At 37.2% G+C, this 23,534-nt stretch overlaps 1 protein-coding gene across 1 annotated transcript in view; it reads right to left on the bottom strand.

The window, feature by feature from the left end:
* LOC127436245 (plexin-B2-like) overlaps nucleotides 1-23,534 on the bottom strand; it is a 223,914-nt gene that overhangs the window by 56,400 nt on the left and 143,980 nt on the right. Inside the window, exons 3-5 of the mRNA XM_051690282.1 lie at nucleotides 8,200-9,311; nucleotides 7,552-7,740; nucleotides 1,157-1,282 (exon numbers count right to left, since the gene is read on the bottom strand). Of these exons, the coding sequence (XP_051546242.1) occupies nucleotides 1,157-1,282; nucleotides 7,552-7,740; nucleotides 8,200-9,311 (1,427 nt within the window). The remainder of the gene's footprint in view (nucleotides 1-1,156; nucleotides 1,283-7,551; nucleotides 7,741-8,199; nucleotides 9,312-23,534) is intronic.

The following is a 23,534-nucleotide window of genomic DNA, read 5'->3' as shown; positions in this document are numbered from 1 at the left end:
CGAGGACGTTACCTCATGTGACTCTACCCTCCCTAGCAACCGGGCCAGTTTGGTTGCTTAGGAGACCTGGCTGGAGTCACTCAGTAGGCCCTGGATTCAAACTCATGACTCCAGGGGTGGTAGTCAGCGTCTTTACTTGCTGAGCTACCCAGGCCCCCCATTTAGCCGTTTTTAATGCAAGAACTCATCATGAGTGAACATCCTCTAGTAGTGTAATGGGCCGATTACGGCAAACAAGTTTTTAAGTCCGCCTGTGCTGTTTTTTCACCGTTGCAACTCATCTTGTGCAGGAGCGATGGGTTATTAAGATGTCGTGTCCAGTTAAAATTTACGTAAACTTTTAAAAACGTGTCTTAAGATCTGAGTTCTGTTCTATCCGTTGCGCTGCATCCAGAGTTTTTGCACAAGAACACGTTCGGTCTAAATGACCCCTAAGTCAACTAGACATTTTTAAACTTGACCTGTTTCCTGGTTTCGGTCTCCATAAGAAACAATGCAAAAACTACCGAAACGAGCGCTCAAGGTGAAAAACAACCATTTTAAGTGTTAGCTGGAGAAAAAATGTGTTCAGGCTCAACTTGTGTAGTTGTTTACTGTCATAAAAACTCGAAGTAGTTAATGATATCAATGTTACTGACCTCAGGCCATCGCTTCATGAGTATCTACCATTTTAAGTGAAGCACTGTCAAAAATACAGTAATCGCGACTCCTTAAAATATCGGCACAGGCTTCCGTTGTGAATAGTGGAACACTTCCGCATTCAGGAAAAACCAAAAGAGATAGCACACATAAGACTTGAAATTATCTACGAACCAAAGCTGGGAAAATGTCTGAAGTTTTTCGAGCTGAATTAACTGCAAAAAAACGTGGAGAAAAAGATGAATAAAAAGAAGGTTTGAGAAATTTCAAACCAGTACTGCCTGTAATTACATTACTTTGAGGTCATGGAACGAATAGTGCAATACGTACACTATACCTTCAGATTCCATTTAGAAAACAATAACAAACGTATATTTCAGCACCAACTGCTGCTATAACTGTAAAAGGTGCTAGGACAGTTGCAATTATACGTTGAGGTCAAGGTAACAATAATCAAACTATAGCCCTTGTTCAAACCCTAGGTGTAGGATCTATGATAAATGACTTCAGCCAGTACCTTTTTCTCAGTGGTGATGTACAATTGCGCCTGGGTTTTGTCAAAGAAAAGGTTCTTGTTTACATAGCCGCTGGTTTTGTAGCCGGGTCCGGGGTTGTACGCCTCTGGATGACTTGACAAATGTACCTGTGTTGAAAAGAACAATACACATAGAGAAAGTCACAATTAAACAGTCGTGTTGGGGACAGCACACATCTGTCATTTTAATGGACCACACAAAACCCCCACACGGCATACCTTGCACCTGAGCCTCACCTGACAACACTATATATTATAATTTTTTACAATAATGAAAATTTGTAGCATTATTTTCATGACAATTAGGCACATTTCTGGTCTCAATTCTGATTATGGTAAATTGTAAAAAAAAAAAAAATATAAAAAAAATCTTATTTTCATTATTGTAAAACATACTGAAATATATGGAATAAAAAGCTAAAAAATAAAAATGTCCAGATGCATTACGGTAATGAGTATTTGGGGGAGAAATGTGCTCAATTGTCATAAAAAACAATGTTACAACACAAAAAAATCGTAATGCTCCTAAAAATAGGCTTAATTTTCTTTAAACAAAATATAACTCACTATAAAAAGTAGAATAAATAAGAAATGGCAAATGTAGTATAACTAATAATATGTTAATGTGAAATATATGCTTAGTCCCTACAGTGTTCATGTACTATGGAGGGCCAAATCACTCCAAATTAAAACATTAAATAAATATTTTAAAAAATACATAGTGAATAAATTAAATGCATTATTGACTTTCTGGTTAGTTTAGGCGAGCATTTTTCTCACCGCAACAACTGTGACTGACCTTGGTACAATCAAAGATTTTTTTCTTGACTCTTGCAGATGAAGTTGCTAACACAAATGTTGACAATAAATTAATTCTAACCCATATTAAAAATCTAAGGGAGATGTTGGCTGAAATTAATGCTGTCAATGACTGTAACATTGGCTTAGGTGCGTGGACTACTCTTAACACCATTGTGCGCATGTCCGACTAATTTCTAATTGATTTGCTGCAGTTCAAAGTAGACCTTACAGCCGCCGCATTCATATTTTAGCATGTGGCAGCTACTCTGTTTCTTCTTCACTCTTCACAAAACTTTGCGTCTTTCGCACTTGATTACTTTGGAGTGCTGACATTCTGAGCCAATGAGAAAATCTCAAAGGAGTGCTGATTACACCCACCTGCTTTGACTGGCGTGTCGGTAATGCTCTTACTTAAATGAAAAAGATCCCAAAGCAAGCTCTTAAATGAAAATGGAGGCAGACAGCTATAGTTTAAATGAAGCTGATTAAAAGCTAGTACTAAAATGAAATACACTGGAGATTTTATGTACTGATTTAATTATGTATTTAATTAATAAACTGTGTATTTAATTATTTATTTTTAATATGTAATTATTTATTTAAAGATGCATTTAATTAATTCACTATGCATTTGATAATTCATTCAAATATTTAAATATTTATTTAATGATTTAATGATGCATTGAATTAATTCACTATGTATTTAAATATTTAATTATTTATTTAATGAAGCATTTAATTAATGTATTTAATGATTTATTTTATTATTTCAATATTTTTTTCATGATTTAATTTTTAGTAATTTGGCCTTCCATAATGTACAGTATATTATGTGCAAAGTCCTATGATGTATAAATACTTTTACATACAATTACAAATACAAAACACACACACACACACACAAAAAAAAAACACAATTTAAACAGTATTTTGAATTTTTTGCATTATGACATTATTTCATGACAATTAAGAACAGGTCTCAATTGTCATTACTGTAATATGAAAAAAAAAATTGAATTCTTACTACAGTAATAAAAACGGGAATTTATAGGAATTATGAAATGAGAAAAAACTTCTAAGTTAAACGTCCAGACGAGTTACAGTAATACGTATTTTGAAGAAAATTACTTTTTAAATTACTATTTTAACTCTCATTAAAATAATATTACAATGCCAAAAAAACAAACAAAACAAAAATCTTAATGGTCATAAAAATAGGCTTTATTTTTGTAATGCAAAATATAATTAGCTATTTATTTATTTTAATATTGGGGTGAAATATGTACTGGACATGTTCCTGACAGGTCTTGTGACATTCACCCACAAGCCACATAATGACCACAAAAACTATAACTGGCTCAATTTGCACCAAACTCAGCGTGATGGGACACAAAACCTCATTTGAGCTTGGGTTTTATCCAGCTTTCCCTCAATTTCATCTGTCTATTCAACAAATAATCAGTTCTAACCAAGAACAAAGCATTTTCAGGACATAAGAATTGAATTCAAGTCGCGAAGAGCGCTTCATTATCCCTGATATAACGTCTAACCTGTTTAGTTGTGTATGCGGTAGCGAGGAGCTTCAGTGACAGTGATATCTCTTTCTTTTTCATCTCTCTGACAGAAATTCACTGATTTCAGCCTCCAATTCCCATACCTGCCAAACCTTAAACTGCAGCATTGTGACGTGCATGCTAAATCAGGTGTGTGACATCAGGTAGCTAGCAGGTCCACTAATTGGTTGTCTCAAATTTCTGGAGATATACATATCCTCAATTTCTTTAACAAGGCCAAACGCTCTGAAAGACAGTGCACTTTTCCCTTCGCCCTCCTACAGAATGTCAATTTTTGGCTATTTTTATTTTAAAAGTTAGATAAAGAGTTGTATTCCCTATTCCTCTTTACATTCAAAACGCATCATGTGTTGTTATTCTTATGTAACTAATTTAGGTCTATATTTCAGTAGCATATAGAAGATAGTAGCAGCTACAGCTGTTTTCAGAATAGTGTAGCTTTTCCAATAACAAGCTAGTTTATTCAACCAGTAGCAGTGCAGCGCAACAAAACTAAATTCATTTATTTTTTTATCACACTGTATTGCGGACACAGCTTTACAGTCGCACAAACTAAGGCAGTAATTACACATGCTTTTAACTGTCCTCTCTCTCATATGTAGCGTTGGAAATATTTCTATTCGTTTAAATTAATCAGTTTATTTGCACCAGTTAAAAAATAATTGATTCTCTGCGCAGATGTCACTGCGCATCATTTTGCATAATTTTTTATAGCAAAATATTTCATTAAACGCTTCTGTTAATCACTGTTTGACATTTACTGTACACGTTTAATCCTGTCACCCTATCCGAAAGTCATTCCTTCAAAAACTTACATTTTCAAATATTGCTTTTCGAGCCAGACAAATACTGCTCTGATTGCGTTTCCCAAAAGCATCATAAGTCTAAGTCCAGAACAAAATATGTGTCCAGTAGGACAAGCATGTTAAATCGTCGGAAAAATATGTTATTGACTGTTGGTGATAAACAGTTATAGCACCACAAAGGAGAGGATTTTAGCTTTATTTAATGACACCAAGATTGAGTTTATAGTCCACTCAGAGGCCGAAATATTCGATGAAACAATGAACTGAAAATTAGACTGAATGTCTATGGATGAGCACATCTACTAGGGCTAAAATGTGTTAGAGCGCCACCTACATTTCAGATCGGCATTTTGTGGCAATTTAGAACAGTGGAATAAAATAAGACTTTTTGGAGGGAGGTGGAGTAAACAGAACCAGAATTATTTGCTTACAAAGTTAGGACCAAAAAAAAAAAAAGAAAAAAAAAAAAAAAGAGAAATCTATTCATCATAAGATTGTAAACAAACAATATTATTTATGAATTATTTGAGGGGATTTCTTAAAAAATTAGACCAATTTTTGACAATTAGTCCACAGTATGTGTAAATGGTGTGCTTTTAAATTTGAGTGTGAAAATTGCAGGCGGTAGCCCAAAAATGCCCCAGAATTGAAGAGGTTAATACAGTTAATGTTAATGGGGCAAATATCTAGCGTTTTTTTGAGGGCTCTCGGTGAGGGGCAGTGGAGAGAGAGGTGTAGTGGTTAATGTGTGTGATTATTACATATACATATATATATATATATATATATACATACATACATATACATATATACATATATATACACACACAGTGGTGTGAAAAAGTGTTTGCCCCCTTCCTGATTTCTTATTTTTTTGCATGTTTGGCACACTTAAATGTTTCAGATCATCAAACAAGTTTAAATATTAGTCAAAGATAACACAAGTAAACACAAAATGCAGTTTTTAAATGAAGGTTGTTATTATTAAGGGAAAACAAAATCCAAACCTACAAGGCCCTGTGTGAAAAAGTGATTGCCCCCTAAACCTAATAACTGGTTGGGCCACCCTTAGCAGCAACAACTGCAATCAAGCGTTTGCGATAACTTGCAATGAGTCTTTTACAGCACTGTGGAGGAATTTTGGCCCACTCATCTTTGCAGAATTATTGTAATTCAGCCACATTGGAGGGTTTTCGAGCATGGACTGCCTTTTTAAGGTCATGCCACAGCATCTCAATAGGATTCAGGTCAGGACTTTGACTAGGCCACTCCAAAGTCTTCATTTTGTTTTTCTTCAGCCATTCAGAGATGGACTTGCTGGTGTGTTTTGGATCATTGTCCTGCTGCAGAACCCAAGTTCGCTTCAGCTTGAGGTCACGAACAGATGGCCGGACATTCTCCTTCAGGATTTTTTGGTAGACAGCAGAATTCATGGTTCCATTTATCACAGCAAGTCTTCCAGGTCCTGAAGCAGCAAAACAGCCCCAGACCATCACACTACCACCACCATATTTTACTGTTGGTATGATGTTCTTTTTCTGAAATGCGGTGTTACTTTTAGATCAGATGTAATGGGACACACACCTTCCAAAAAGTTCAACTTTTGTCTCGTCAGTCCACAGAGTATTTTCCCAAAAGTCTTGGGGATCATCAAGATGTTTTCTGACAAAAATGAGATGAGTCTTAATGTTCTTTTTGCTCAGCAGTGGTTTTCGTCTTGGAACTCTGCCATGCAGGCCATTTTTGCCCAGTCTCTTTCTTATGGTGGAGTCATGAACACTGACCTTAACTGAGGCAAGTGAGGCCTGCAGTTCTTTGGATGTTGTTGTGGGGTCTTTTGTGACCTCTTGGATGAGTCGTCGCTGTGCTCTTGGGGTAATTTTGGTCGGCCGGCCACTCCTGGGAAGGTTCACCACTGTTCCATGTTTTCGCCATTTGTGGATAATGGCTCTCACTGTGGTTCTCTGGAGTCCCAAAGCTTTAGAAATGGCTTTATAACCTTTTCCAGACTGACAGATCTCAATTACTTTCTTTCTCATTTGTTCCTGAATTTCTTTGGTTCTCGGCATGATGTCTAGCTTTTGAAGATATTTTGGTCTACTTCGCTTTGTCAGGAAGGTCCTATTTAAGTGATTTCTTGATTGAGAACAGGTGTGGCAGTAATCAGGCCTGGGTGTGGCTAGAGAAATTGAACTCAGGTGTGATAAACCACAGTTATGTTTTAACAGGTGTGGCAAACACTTTTTCACACAGGGCCATGTAGGTTTGGATTTTGTTTTCCCTTAATAATAACAACCTTCATTTAAAAACTGCATTTTGTGTTTACTTGTGTTATCTTTGACTAATATTTAAACTTGTTTGATGATCTGAAACATTTAAGTGTGACAAACATGCAAAAAAATAAGAAATCAGGAAGGGGGCAAACACTTTTTCACACCATTGTGTGTGTGTATATATATATATATATATATATATATATATATATATATATATATATATATATATATATATATAAATAGTGGGGGTTAAGTATTGATTCTGTTTGTAAATGTTTTGCTTTTTAAAACAGTTAATGTTGAGATTCTTACACTATATTAAAATGTTGCTTATTTTTATTTAAATGTAATATAATTATATAGGTTTACTTTTACAAGTATTTAACCTTTTACAATTATTACAAGTTAATTTAATTTATTTATGAAATTACTCACAAAGCTATAATGAAATTACAATGATGAGCAACACTATACAGTCACACTTCATCACTTCACATACGAACAACAACTTGAGTAGAACTTAAAGTGCATCGCCGCACACTCGTGGTAAGTGTAGTTTTGGGAAATGCACATTAAAAAAGAAAGAATATTCGCAACATCACACATAGAGAACACTCTTAAGAGCTAAGATCCATCGAAATGCAGTTCTTATTAGTTAAAACACATTACATGCTTAAAAAGCTTCAATGTACCTTTTTGTTAGTAGTGTCTAGTGCAGCTAACAACTTATTCAAATGAGTAGCTTGACTATAGTTTAAATACTTTAAATTATGAGTAGCTTATGAATTTTGAAGTAGCTTCCCCCACACTGTAACTAATGAACATCGAAGTCTTCAACCTTCCCACATGCCAACGTGATAAAACCTCAACGCTATGGGTTATAGCACACAGTTTTTAGCATTTAGCACGACTGATCTTACCTTGATCACCTCTCCTGCACTGTGTCCCAGAAACGCAATGGTGTGGTCATTCTCCACAGCTACAGCCACTGCGGTCAACAGGTTCTGCCTGATGAAGACAGGATTGGCCCTCAAGGCAAACTCCTGCCGGCTGGCCAATGGAGATGGCAGAAAATCGGCTCCACACTTATATTGGTACACAATGTCTTTCTGCAGGGTAACAAAAACAATTTGAAAAATACTTTAATTAGTATTTTCCAGTAAAAATTAAATAAACATCATTAAAAGTCAAGTGGTTTTATTGTTATTTCTCTCCTGCATGGCAAACAAGATACGTTTACGTGAGAAGCAAAATGGCATAACCTATTAACACTTGTTTTAAGAGAAATCTAATAAGAAATCTTGACATTTATGCTAAAAATAAGAAAAAAATTATTTGGCAATGGGGCAAGTAAAATAAGCATGTTTTCCCTTTGAATTCAATTTATTTTTCTAACCCCATTGGAAAATAGCTGGTTCTTTTAAACAAGACTTGCATAAATATATCTTGTTTTAACAAGGTTCAAGAAAAAAATATTGAATAAGGAAAGATTGTTTGAAGTGAAGGAACAATGAGACAAGTCCTTTCCCAAAAGGCACTGATCAATGTTAAGAGAGGCTGCTACTTACGCCATGTTTGACACATGGATCGTTGGTGCTGGACGTGTAAGGACTCTCCACAACTAATTTGCCATCAATCTTGCCGTTGTCCGTGTAACAAGCGCTAACGATGGCCAATAGTTTCTGGTTGATGTTTTTAAGGGGGTACATACACAGAGCCGACTCTGTAGCCCCCTCTTCTGAGTTAGCGACCACAAACAAGACTTTATCCCAGGCCAGAACATTTCCGTACTCTCCTGAGTTGGACATGGCGTGGGCCAGCTCTTTCCCCGGCTCGCTGACATAAGCAGCCTGGACTTTATGGTAGCGATTGTTTGTGCCACAGTTAAGCTGAAGTTCCGTATATGAATAATAGTGATTGTCGTTCTCACAGAGACGAGAAACGAAGGTAAAGTTTTTATTGTCCGTTCCGCCAAGAGTGCGCGAAAAGACAAAGTAAATGTACTCTTCGTTTTTGAACGCGAAACGGAAATCGTGTAGGTACTTGGGTAAAAAGGGGACAGCTTGGACAGTCGACGCCTCAATTATGCTTTCGAACACAACCCATTCGCGATAATTCTGCACGATTCTGGTGCTGATGAGTTTTGAGCTGTCCATGCTTCCGTAGCCCTTCCCGACCAAAAAGACGCTGAATGGTTTATCATCGATTTCAAGTGTGGCCATAACACCAACCACTGAAACGTGTTCCTCGATACTAGCGGCGTAGGTCCGCTCGCCTTTACTGTCGCTGTAGTATATCTGTTCTTTGACATTGGTGAGGTTTAGCAGAGAGCAGATTCCTCGGTATAAACTCCCGCAAACTATCAATGATCCATTAGCCGAATGAACCAGCAAGAGTTTATTGGTGTTATTAGTGTCTTTAAGGTCCTGACAAGTAGACACGGGTGGTGTACAACCCTTAGCATCCCTCTTTGGCCCTGTTTCAGCCCTGGCCTCCAGGTGTAGAGAAGAGTCCAACTGATAAATGGCATTGACCGCACCCAGGTAAACACGACCCGTGTAAGGGTCCTGCACCACATTATTGATGGGTGTATCTGTGGAAAACTCTAGTATGGGCTCATCGGAGAAAGCGATGGTCACGTGTAGCACCAGTAGAACCACCGATAACCAGCCTGACATTTCTGTAAACGACAAAACAAAGACACAGGAAGGTAAAATTAAAGAGTGCTTAAACCTCAAAGCTGACAATATTATGGCTTTTAGTCTTTGTGTGTTAGCTTTGAGGCTATATATATGCTAGAGTACTCCTAAACATTCAGTAACTTTACACGCACAGTTATAATCAAGCTAAAGTAGTCTTCATCTGTCTTTCCAAGCATACATGAACAATTCATAATCGAATATTTGAAGGAAGGTCATCAGCTGAGGAACTGTTCAATCATCATAACAAGATACAAAATGCCCAGAACAGTTGTGGCCCAATAGAGCACGGAAGTAAGACATTCACGTTCATTTTCTACATAGGCGAATTGATTTTTAACAATAACTTAAGCCTTTAACCTACTGTGAGCTCTGAGGTTGTTAATCAATGGTGTATGCTTCTGTTTAAGCTATCAGTCTGCGTTATTTCAACTTAATAAAAAAAAATAAAAAAATGTAATAGCTGAATTTCTGGTGAAGAAATACTCTACCCAATATCTCGAAGGAAAACGATCATCCAATTAGAGAATTGTGGTGAACAAAGTTCGCCAAAAGAGCTCTGCAGCAATCATCAACTCCAATGACGCACTGAGAACAATGCAATTGAGTTAGTCTCCCTACACTCTCAAACTACTGATATGTTTGCAAATATACCATTGACGAGACCCGCAAACGAGGCCCACTTTGCGACAAACATTAAAAGTTCAATAATTTTCAGTCATTTAAATTACCAGCGAAGTAGAGATGGTAAAATAAATAATTTATAATTATGCTCAGCCCTTATTCAGTTTTTTTATGCCTGACAGAAAATGATCTACCTTTGTAGAGCAATACAATACTTTAGGCAATTGCAGAATAGTCACATAAAGACTTCAGAAAACTGAGTATACAGCTATTTCTGTGCTTAAAAGATACAAGAACCAAATCAATGCAGAACATTGTATCTCAAAAGGAGTACAATGTGGCACCCTATGCACTACTTAAAGCCCGATGTGGCCATGTACCAAAATAATTGCCCACCCCTGCCCTATATTAACATGTATACATGCTTGGCAAAGCCAAGCTACAATCAAATATCTAGTCATATATCTGTTAGTCCGACTTCAAAAAAATCGGTCCGACGAATTATAAATTTACTCAGACTGAAATGTAACATAAAATGCATGTAACAATAATGATTTACAAAATCATCTTTTATTAGATATACATATTAAAAATGTACAGTCTCTGTAAATTTCCCTTCAGTCTCTCCTGGGAAAACAAAAATTTTGATAACTCATCTTGCACTACACAGAATTTTGACCAATCAAATGCTCCCTAGACTGAGAATGTCCCTCCCTCTAATACCACCTGCAAGCAACTATCAAGTACCAAATAATGTATGAGCCCCTTGATATGTACCACCTAAACTTCCTAACAGTGTTCATCAAGCTGAAACTGACACATATACACAAATGGCTTTTTTGGCCTCAATAGTTGCAAAAAAAGGTAAAGGTCAATACAGGTGGGCTTGGCTGTGGTGCTCAATTTTTCATCCCTCTCTCAAAGACTTTCTTCAAATTAAAAACCCAGATGAAGCTCCAATCTGGGGTGCTGTTTTATGATGTTAACCTGCCATTCCCTGGAGTTCCATCGACGCAGCGAAATGATAACGCACTCGCCCTGAGGGTTGAGTTAATTTCGGCTCTCTTATTCATTTACATAAAAACCGCTGCCCTTCTATTGGCAATCTTCATCTTTTTTCTGTTTCTCTGCTGATCACGAAGCTCATTTATTACAAATTCCATTTCTTCACGTAAAAGTAGCTACCCTTTTTAATTCATACCCTTAAACAATTCTTTTTAATTTGGAATGGTGTCTTAAATTGGTTTGCATGGCCTGCCCTCTTTTCGGGAAGTTGTTTGGTATTCTTTTTACTGTTACCTCAGGATGTTTTTGGTCTTCTCTGACTTGTTGCAACAGTATTTTATTTGGAACTCATGTAGATAGCAGGTTGCAAAGACCATAAATTTGTGTCTTTAAGTGTGACTGATGTCATTGGAAAGGTCTTTAATATTCCAACTGTTTCTCCCAGACAGCAATGAGATTAAATGGAGAGCAATTGTACATTTTTATGCTTCTCAGATGTTTCTCCTGAGAAAAAGACCTCAGTAATCTCACGGGTCTCCTGTATAGTTTCAGAAGAGATCTCGACAATGCTTCGAACTTTGCCAAGATACCAAAGTCTGCAATCAAAAAATTGAATACAAACTCAAACGATTCTCATCAAATTCTCCAAAAACCAAATTATCTGAGCTATCCCTGCTGAAAAAAATCCCCATCTTAAACCATCTTAAGCTGGTTTGCTGGTCTTCAGTGGTCTCCTAGCCTGCTCAGACTGGTCTGTTATCTGGTTTTACAGGGTTTTTGAACACTTTTCAGCTGATCAGACTAGGAGTCAAGGTGGACGACCAGCTTAAACCAACTAAGACCAGCAAACCATCTTAGGCATTTAAGGTATTACTTAAATGAGAACTCCATTAACTCCAATAAGCAATGAAAGGGCAACCTCTGAGCAATCACATTTTTCTCTGAGATGCTGAGATTTATCTTGCAATTGTGATTAGGATAGCTGTTCCTAAACCAGATTGTCCCAGTGCCATTGCCTCCAGGTGCTCGAATTGAATCATATAATATTTAACCTCTAATTTAAGAAGACAAATGACCGCATTTAGAGACAACATTGGACCTGAAAGGACATTTCAGCAGCTCTAACTCAATAATAAACTCATGGACACAAAAGAAATGGGACGTGGACATATAGATCAGTGACAGAGACTTCGCTTAACAATCGCACATATATCTTCAGTTATCCAATTACGCTGACATGTGTGTTGGTAATGCAGGACAGAAGGTCAAGACATACTGGCTTGTGTCCATTAATTCTGTTATAACAGTCAGTGCGGAGAGAAAGCCTTTTGAACCTTAGCTGTCTGTCTTAATTAAGGACAATGACAAAACGCAGAGTTTGGACGCTAATTTGTGGGGGTACTGAATTACATGGCTAAGCGAGTATTAAGGTGAGGTAAATTAGTAGTGCTTGTTAAGACAAGCATCACTATTACTGTTGGTCATGCTTAGAGAATTCAACTTTGTTATACAAGTCATCAAATCATGTGGCTTGTTGAGAAGAGATGTTCTGTTTCTCTTCTAAGCGATCGGATGTAGAATTTTTACCTGGAGGACAATAAAATGGGCAAAAAAAGTCCCATAGGAGGCAACCATGCCAAATCTAGAGACTAGAATATAAAAAAAAACCTTGAGAGTGGGCTCTTTTGACTTGGGACGGTAAGAAATCACCAAGAACACGCTAGCATTTACACAGCAATGCATTAACAACCACTAAGGAACACCCTAGCAACCACATAGAGTAGCAATGCATTAATTACAACTCAACAGCCTAGCATATAACAACACTCCAACAACCACTCAGAACACCTTTGCAACCACATAGCAATATGATAACACTCCGAACACCCTAGCAACCACACAGCCATATTGCTACCACATAGCAGCGACCTAGCAACCACCCAAAATACCCTTGTAACAGCACAGCAATGCACTGACAACCACTCAGAATACCCTTGCAACCGCAGAGCAACACACTAAAAAAGTTTCAGAACACCCTAGCAACTGCATGGCAGCACACTAACTGCCATTCAGCACACCTTAGCAACCACAAAGCAGCGACCTAGCAACCACCCCAAATACCCTTGCAACTGCACAGCTATGCACTGACAACCACTCAGAATACCCTAGCAACCACAAAGCAACATGCCTACGATCACTCAGAACACCCTAGCAACCACACAGCAACATGCTTATGATCACTCAGAACACCCTAGCAACCACATAGCAATATCATAACACTCAGCACACCCTAGCAACCACATAGCAACACACTAACCACCACTCAGAACAACCTAGCAACAACATAACAATATGATAACACTCAGAACACCCTAGCAACAATATAGCAATATGATAACACTCAGAAAACCCTAGCAACAATATAGCAATATGATAACACTCAGAAAACCCTAGCAACAATATAGCAATATGATAACACTCAGAAAACCCTAGCAACAATATAGCAATATGATAACACTCAGAACACCCTAGCAACAATATAGCAATATGATAACACTCAGAACACCCTAGCAACTGCATGGCAACACACTAACTACCACTCAGAACACCTTAGCAACCACATAGCAGTGACCTAGCAACTACCCCAAATACCCTAGCAACTGCACAGCTACGCACTGATAATCACTCAGAATACCCTAAACCGCACGGCAACACACTAAGGACGACTCAGAACACCTAACTAACCATTTAGCAGTGACCTAGCCCAGAACACCCTAGCATGACGGCAGAGTTTTGCACAGACAAGCACCACACACATTTTCTTCAGAAAATATTACATTCTAGTTAGAATTGTGACTTTCCAATCAAGAGCCAATGACGTTTTATTTTCAAGAATGTTATCACAGGATACAACATGCCTTCGCTACACAGGTCTTATAAAAGATATCTGGGGCAAAGTTTCTTGGCTGATGGAAGGAAAAATAAAAGTCTCAAACAAGCTATCACACTCTCTTGTTGAAGCATGATGAAAGACAAAAACCTTTTTATTAAAACATGCAGAGGGAAACTTCTTCACAGATAACTTCAAGAGGAAAAGCTCTTTAAACTCTGAAAAGAGTGAACGAATTCCTGTTCATCTGTCTATTTGTACGCTATGTAACTTCAAAGATTAATTTGCTTATGCATGCAAATCACTCGAACCCAGCGCAAAAACCATCTGCTGCCATACAAATTCCCTCAGATGTGTGGTTATAGGTCATCGTGTGAGGATCCAGACTCCTGTCCCAGCGCAACAGGCTCTTTTATCCATTACACGCGCCGTTAATCCCACTGCTAATCCGGAAATTTGCGCAGCATCAAAGTGCTGCAGCTTAGGTAATGGCGCAGCAGGACTCAACACCAAGCAGCTCAGCGCAACTGCGGCTCACTCCATCAGGGCCCAGCACCAAATCAGTGTTCCAACAAGGAAGTATTATTTTATTAATGAAAACCAAATTAAAACATTTTAGTTAAATTAAAATACACACAAAACTAAAACAAAAATATTATTTCCATGACCTCAAAATAGGGCTGGCTGATATGGCCTAAATTTTTATTGATATTTTTCAGCTTATTGACAATATTCGACATCTCGATAATTATGTATTTGATCTAAAATGACTCAAGTGATTTTTTTATTATTTATTTTTTATCAGAGGAACCATAAATTTCATGCAAACAGACATTGTAGCCAAGTATTTTCTATATTTTAAAGGCATTAAATAAAAACTATTTAAAAATAAAAAAGGCATGTTTCCCCACAATTTTGCACTAAATGAACACACGGGAGAGTGAGATCTAATCACTGTCATTGATATGCACTTATATTTATATTTTATATACATTGATACATAGTATCTTAAAGGATTAGTTCACCCAGAAATGAAAATTTAGTCATTGTTTACTCACCCCTGTGTTGTTATAACCCTATATGACTTTTTCTTTTTCTAAACACAAAGGGAGAAATTGTGAAAAAATGTTGTGCTCAGTGATGTCATACAATGGCATTTTATAGTGACCTCCTCTTCAAGCTTCAAAAGAACACAAAAGTATAATTCAGAAGTCTAATAAATTATTCTATGAGACTCATGATTGTTGTGAAAGCATACGATAAGATTTGGAAATCTAATGTATTATTTAGTGACAATGTTCACTGACGTTGATCTGCTGTGTGTGTTCATGATAGGGCACAAGAGCAACAGTTCACGCATCCCCCTCGCGACATTTCGGCATCATGCAGATAACTCCATCCACTGTGAACTGGCACCGGTCCAAAAACATTAAAAAAAATTAAAAAATAAGGCTGGGCATAGAAATGCATCAATTCTTCGACTACAAACTCTTCAGACATGTTTAGTAAGTTCTGTTCTCTGTTTTGTGTGCAGCTGTGTTGTGTTCTGTTGTCGCTATCACTGTGGAGGACCTGCTTTTTGATAAAATAAAACTAGTTTCCACTTGAACGGTCCAGTGTTGCTAGGGGGCTGTATGAACTGTTGCTCTTGTGCCCTATCATGAACGCACACAAGAGATCAACAGTCAGTGAACATTTTAACTAAATAATATATTAGATTTTGGTTTGTTTCTCACCAAACCTTACCGCATGCTTTCATAACAATCATGAGTCTCATAGAATAATTTATTAGACTTCTGAATTATACTTTTGTGTTCTTTTGAAGCTTGAAGAGGTGGTCACTATAAACTGCCATTGTATGACATCACTGAGCACAAAACATTTTCACAATTTCTCTCTTTGTGTTTAGAAAAAGTCATATAGGGTTATAACAACACAGGGGTGAGTAAACAATGAATTAATTTTCATTTTTGTGTGAACTAATATTTTAATAAAAAGCATTTACTAAAACTTTTTTTTTTTTTTTGTGAATGAAAAAGGTGTGCAAAAACTACTCCACTTATGTTTTGAAAATCCAGTCGAATATTGCATGATACAAAATTATTAATGTGGGATCCAGTCAAGATTATTATTATAATACTGAATTATCATTATTATTTTGAGGATTTTATTTGTTTTTTATTTAAAAGTAATATATTTATTTCCTATTTACTTTGCCTCCACGTGGAGCTTTAATTTTGACACTTCATCTGCAGCTTTTATTTTGACACCAAAAGTGCAGTGTAGCGCTGTTGTCCACTCCTTTTCTGTTATACTTTGCAGATTTGTATAATAATTTGTAGCGGTTACTAAAGTTTGGAAATGCGCAAATGCTTGAACATTCAGTACTTTATTTCTTTCGCAATGCATGTGATCTGCTCTTAAAGTGCTAAAAACACGAGCCCATGAGCCCCGTGCATGTACAGAACAGCGCGTCACCCGTTTATTGTGAAGCACAGACATGCTATTTTATATAAACATGGACATATTTTACTAGTTGGACTATTTCCAGACTTGCCAGCCAGTATTCAAAGTATTGAAATTTGAAATATGTCCTAATAGGCAAGTTTTAGTTACATTTAAATGTTGTTTCGGCTAAAGCACGTATTTAAATTGTATGCTGTATGATATAAATATGATATGTAATATGATGTAAAAAATAATATGAATGTTTAGATTATATTTTAACTAGTGTTTATGCTGCCTCATTATCATCAACAAAGCTTGTGCTTGCAAATATCTGTTCGGGTGTAAATGTGCTGTAAATATGTCCATATTAGAAAATCTGCATATTAGAATGATTTCTGAAGGATCATGTGACACTGAAGACTGCGGTAATGATGCTGAAAATTCAGCTTTGATCACAGGAATTAATTGCATTTTACAATATATTCAAATAGAAATATTTCACAATATCACTGTTTTTGCTGTATCTTGGATCAAATAAATGCAGCCTTGGTGAGCAGAAGAGACTTCTTTTAAAAACATTTAAAAAATCTTACAGATCTAAAACTTTTAAATGGTAGTGTAGGTCTAAAGTTTTTAAGTAAAGTCTTTTTGTAAAGAAAATGTAGTCAGATTACTTCTTTTAACTTAAACTTGATTTTGTTAATAAGCTACAAACAATACATTCAATCATTAAGTCTCCTCACATTCATTCTCTCTCAGGGGAGGGGTCTTTGTCTCTTCAGGTGTGAATCACATCAATATTCATGATCATCCACACCTCCTCGCATATGGCCTTTCTAACACTAAAAGTGTCTTACAAAAGTTAAATGACTATATTGTTTTGTATGAATGAGTGATCAGGATGGTTTTCACATCATTTTGTAGCAAAAACTCTAGGCTACAAGATCCAGTTCACAAAAGTCTTGTGAACAAATGTTTAGTATGTGTTATTTGGCCTTATTTCAATGACTTAAATTTTTTTTCTCAAAACCACGCATAAACCTTATTTTCTCAAAAATACAAACATGTACATACATGTTGCTCACATATTATTGTAGCCCAGTTTGTGCTGAATACAGTGTTATCAGACTTTAGCCATTAATATGTTTTTAAGCAACTGAAAAAAGCACAAATGTCAAAGCATGTCAAAACTTCTCCAGGGCCCAAAAACTCCCTCAGACCCCAGAGGGTTAAAATCATTGTGATATTCACGATATTGCTTAATTTTATATCGTCAGCCAAATCATCATGATTATATTGTGAATATTCTATATAAAAACGTTTTTAATACGCAGTATAATATACAATTTGTTTGAAACCTAATGCAACTAGATACAAATACCATGGTCCTAAAAATGGTTTGCTGTTAAACATAACTCATTAACTTAAGCACCCCTAAAATACTAAAACTGCAGTAAAACTAAACATCCTGAACAACTACGACAAAACTGAACGTAGAAAACACTAAAGAAACTAAAACTAAACTGCATGGAGTGAACATTTATGAAAACAGAACAAAATTTAATACAAAAATATAATATAAAATCAAAATAATTTTTTTTATTAAATAAATTAACCATGCTATGTCAAGTGCCACCGTCAGGACAAAAACCCCCTCAAAATTGATCTCAGAGCAGCTACAGAATTAGCCGATGGCAAACATAGTCCCAAAATGTGTCTGATTAATAATTACGAAACTAGCAATTCGCTAATGAAGCAAAAACATCTAGAGAAATCCAACTGGAGAGCCAAAAGTGTTAAATTATAACTGTACTGGAGAAGAGAGAGGTTTACCTCCAGGAAAGTAACAGACAGAAATGAAGACTCATAGACATTATTCACGCTAGCGCCATCTTTGATTTTGAATGGGAATGTAAACGAGGCTGTGAGGGATAGACTTACCATCTTTTCAATGGCACAAATGGTATAAAGTTGTATAAAGCTCCTAAATCACATCTGATTCCACAACTCATGTTGTCTGGAGTTCTTTGTATACTGAATGTTTTTGGACAGATATTTTATCAATGTTTTGTCCACGGAACGATCCAAAAACACTTTAAACTGCAGTACAGCCCATTGAAGAGATGGTTAGTCTATCCCTCACAGCCTCGTTGTAATTCCCATTAAAAATCAAAGATGGCGCTAGCGTGAATAAGGTCTATTAGCGTAGGATTATTATTGCCTGAGAGAGATAATCCCGTTTTCTCCACAGTCAGGCGAAGGAACAAAACACCTTGAGTTCAGAGCTGACAAATGAAACAGGTTTCTACCAAAAAATGGTCTTGTTAGATCTCAACAGCTTTCATATTCATGGTGTGCCATTTCTAGGCAAGAGCACATGTGTTTTACCTGGGACACTGTAGATTACAGGTTCTAGAAGCTTCCCGAGTTCGCAAAAAGACATATTTGGAATAGATAGCAGGTATTCAAACACATAACACAAAAGCTAGTAGCAGGTCAGCGGAGAGTTAAACAAAAATCTGTACAGACTTCAAAGTTCTAACCTGCTTATGTAAATATTAAAGGGAAAATCATCTTGTCAAATGCTGTTGACCCAGGGCTGATGTAGCCTAACTCATAAGAGCAAGTATATCAGCCCACGCTGGAGTCCCTCTGCCTGCCTGCCTTGAATGACAGCTCCCTGATCATCTCCCTGATTTCAGAACCTAATTATCCAACACGTCTAGGAGTCAGTCTGCACTATCGCCCACAAGATCAACAGCGAGATGGACAGAAATAGAGGGATAGGACAATAGCTAAAGCATTACTAATGTGATACGAGTCCCACCAGCACCAAACGCAGGAGAGAAATATAATTAAGGATTAGATGTCAAGTCTGTTTGGATTCGTGCTGACTGCTTATAGCTGTGCTGATGGAAACAGAAGCTCTATTTTTGGGGAAGATGACCATACAATGACAGGAGGGGTGAGATGTGTCCGGTAGCCACTGTCCTCATGACACCTGCAGTGTGGACTGAACCAGGTGTGTAAGAGATAAACATGTTCAAGAATTGCTTGCCTGTGCAAAAACGCAACAATCACCTTAGTATAAGTGGAAACCCTTGCAGTATTGCAGCTTTCACACGTGAGATCTGACCTCTTTGTGTTGTTGAGCTTTTGTTTGAGTTTGTGCTTTTCGGACGGAGACTTTTAGAAGTGCTGAGGGGAAAAAATTACCCCATGCAGCTGCTCGCAAACAACTGCGCAGGACGGTGGGCGGATAAAACACTCGCACTGCTCAATACTTAAAACAGTTGCAGTACTCACTCATAAGAGCCATGTTTTTCAATATTGAAAATACTCTATTCTTTAAAACACCTGCAATCCTTAATACTCATAACACTGAGTAACACCAATATACTCAATATACACACACAATACTCAAAACACTTGCAATACCCAAAATACTCACAATACTCAAGTATCCCTTTCTGTATTGCAGATTTCGCATGCTATATCTGACCTCTGTGTTGTGGAGCTTTTGACTGAGTTTGTGCTTTTTGGCCGAAGACTTTCAGAAGTGCTGAGATAACAGAAATGACCCAGCTCATCGGCTTGTTAATGACTGCGTTGGATGGCGGGCGGACTGGCTGGTGTCTCTGCTCATTTAGCGTGGTGACATTTTGTAGAGAGGGACGTCTGCAAAACGCTGTCATTAAAGTGCATACGTGTGTGTTGATTTTCAGAAAAGGTCAGACCTGTCTCTGTGGAGCTAATCAGCCACAAACTCTTGAAACCAGAGCCTTTATGTCCCAAGTGGCCATACATGCAAATCTTCATTTGGGGGCTTGGACAACAGGGGGTTTTATTGACATAACAGTAGAGAAAGAACATGTTTTGGGAAATGGGATTAGGACATGACATAGGCCAGATTCCAGTCTGCACCTCCCATATGAGCAGCACAGTTCAATGTGTATGTGTGCTAACCGTACGGCTCCAGTTATTTTTAACTGTGACTAAAAACCTCCATTACCACCCTATCTGCGCACATTACTGAAAACACAATCAATTCTTAAAACACTCACAATACTCAAAACACTCATAATCCTCTATATTCAAACACTCAAAACACACAACAATACTCAAAATACTCAATCCTCTATATACAAAACGCTCACAATACTCAAAGCTCAACACTCATAATCCTCAAAACGCTCATAATCCTCAATATAAAAACACTCACACTCAAAACACTCTTTATACTCAAAACACACAGCAATACTCCAAACACTCATAATCCTCTATATTCAAAACACTCACAATACTCCAAACACTCACAATACTCCAAACACTCATTATCCTCTATATTCAAAACACGCACAATACTCCAAACACGCACAATACTCCAAACACTCATTATCCTCTATATTCAAAACACGCACAATACTCAAAACTCATAATACTCAAAACGCAAAACACTCACTATACTCAGAACATACAACAATACACACACCTCAACACCATTGTACAGAGTGGTTATCTGAGTTACCACAGATTTTAGCCGTTTTTCCATCATCGAACAATTCTCGTCGCAAAACTGTACTGTTCCGTGCCAACTATGCTTTCTTTTTCCACTGTGGTGCCGTGAAATCAGTAGAGTGTACGTAACAGATCCACGTGAGGTAAACATTGGAGCGAGTGTGGCGCACTGAGTTTGATCGCATATTCCAGATTTTGGGACTGCTTTTTTCCCTGGTTTTACTCTGCTAACAAACAGCAAAGACATGGACAGTGTTGCAAAAAGGAAAGGAAAGAGAAAAAGGAGCGAGGTTTACCATCATTTGCTCAGGGCTTGTGTTTACCACCGTACACAAACATGCAGAAAGGTGCAAGTTTCCTGACTAGCTTAAAACAGTTAATAGGATATTTACTGACAAAGTATTATATAAGTATTATATGAAAGTATTATATAAGAATATATTGATGTTTTTTTGTTCAAACGAGCTAGCAATCTACTTCTTTGAAGAAAAAGGTGCGTAGAAAAATAAATGTAGGCTACAATACTAGTTAAACCATCATAATAAAATTATAAAAATACACTAAATGAGTTGCCACATACTAAAGCCATTCAACCAGCACAGTTGAGTACGGTTAGCTAACCGTGCTGAGAATTCCAGGCCAAGAATGGTTTATAATCGTGCCGTGCCGAACCTTGATCCAGTGGAAATGCTACTGCAACCGTTTCGTACCGTGCTCAGAATCGTTCGGCCCAATGGTGGAAAAACAGCTATTGTCAGTTCTAACCAGTCTGGCCATTCTCTGTTGACCTCTCTCATCAACAAGGCGTTTCTGTCCACAGAACTGCCGCTCACTGGATGTTTTTTGTTTTTGGCACCATTCGGAGTAAATTATAGAGAAAATCCCAGATGATCAACAAAAAATATCCAGTGAGCGGCAGTCATATGGAGGGAAACGCCTTGTTGATGAGAGAGGTCAACAGAGAATGGCCAGACTGGTTTGAACTGACAAAGTCTACGGTAACTCAGATAACCGCTCTGTACAATTGTGGTGAGAAGAATATCTCAGAATGCTTTTCTGAGATGCGGATTGGCGCTGTCTTGGTGGCACGAGGGGGACCTACACAATATTAGGCAGGTGGTTTAAATGTTGTGGCTGATCGGTGTGTATAGATATATGCAAAATATATAACAATATGACAAAAATGGCAATTTTCATATATGTAAAAAATATTGTGGAATTTACATTTGTACATAAATGCTCAAATATATGAACTCTAATTGTATTTGTTCGTATATGATCATATACCAGATTTAAATATCAGACAATGTAATAACGGCAACAGGCCTAATTATTGAATCCTCATTTGTGTTTTTAGTTAACAAATTTATTGTACGTCTATTTTAACCTTAGATACGTTTTCTTGCATTGTCTGAGGCAGAACATTTTAATACAAAAATAATTAAGTGTCTTCCAATACCCACAGGTTTCACCTAAATGTATGGTATTTTTGTGCATCTTTTTTTTTTTTTTTTGCTTGCTAACTGCATATTCAGTTATTATGCACAAAAATATTTACATGTAATTGCATTAACAATGTAATTAACACAATTTACAGAGGTATATCATGATGATATGTGAGTTTTCACTGCAAAACAACCCCCCCAAAAAATGCCACAAATTGCATTGCTGCAGCAAATTCAGTCATTTTGGGCCGCAAAATTCAGGGAAAAGTCCTGCAAAATCCTGGTGGGACTGATTAAAAACACAACAATACTCCAATCTCAACACACTCACAATACTCAAAATACTCATTATCCTCTGTATTCAAAACACTCACTATACTCAAACCACACAACAATACTCAAACCTCAAACCCTTGCAAAACTCAAAACACAACAATACACAAAATGTTCAATACTCAAAGAACAAAACACTCATAATTCTCAATACCCCAAACACACATTACTCAAAACACTAACAATCCTCTAAACACTCACAATCCTCAAAACACTCAATCAAAACACAATGCTCCAAACACTCACAAAACTCGAAACACTCTTCTTGTCTGAATGCTCTCCTTCTCTCCGTTCTGTTTATGGCTTCTCATTAGTGTGTAGAGACCACAGGGATTAGCTGAGTTTAGGTGGCTGTGTTAAGCAGCAACTTTACAAGCCGATAATTTTGTTTGTATAGCAGTTACCCAGTGACTGTTTGACTGACAGCTTGGGAGCGCTGAGCATTCCATGCTGTCGAAGACTCTGAAACCAGATTGAGAAGAAAACCTCCTGCGTTGTCCTCTACACATGACAATTCACTGCATTAAACACTATAACACATTAAAAACAGCTCTAGTCACAGTACAAGAACAAATACCCCTGCTATTATTATTGTTACTAGGAAAATAAAGTGTTCCTGAAAAAATGGGTGAATCTTTGATATGTTATTATGCTGTATAATTACTACAAACATGCACAGGCTCTCTTGATCCTAGTATACTAGCAGAACAGAAGTGTGCATCACTGTCAGTGACCCACAAAGTAAGGGTTAAAGGTCAAAGACGAGTTGTGACTGCACTCTGCATGTGTTTCTGCCGAGTGTTGTCTTCTAGAAGTGCGTTTAGCAGCTTCAACACATCAGCGTGTGCCTTTTAACACCTTTCAGAGCTTTGAACTTGCCATCATCATCTTCACGTGGAACAATCTTCACAATTTGAGCAGGAGAGATCGGATTCTCCTCC

This window comes from Myxocyprinus asiaticus, chromosome 46 (assembly GCF_019703515.2).
Source record: "Myxocyprinus asiaticus isolate MX2 ecotype Aquarium Trade chromosome 46, UBuf_Myxa_2, whole genome shotgun sequence".
Taxonomy (NCBI): Eukaryota; Metazoa; Chordata; class Actinopteri; order Cypriniformes; family Catostomidae; genus Myxocyprinus; species Myxocyprinus asiaticus.
Note: the sequence above shows the minus strand (reverse complement) of the source record. Positions and strands in the feature narration are given on the sequence as shown.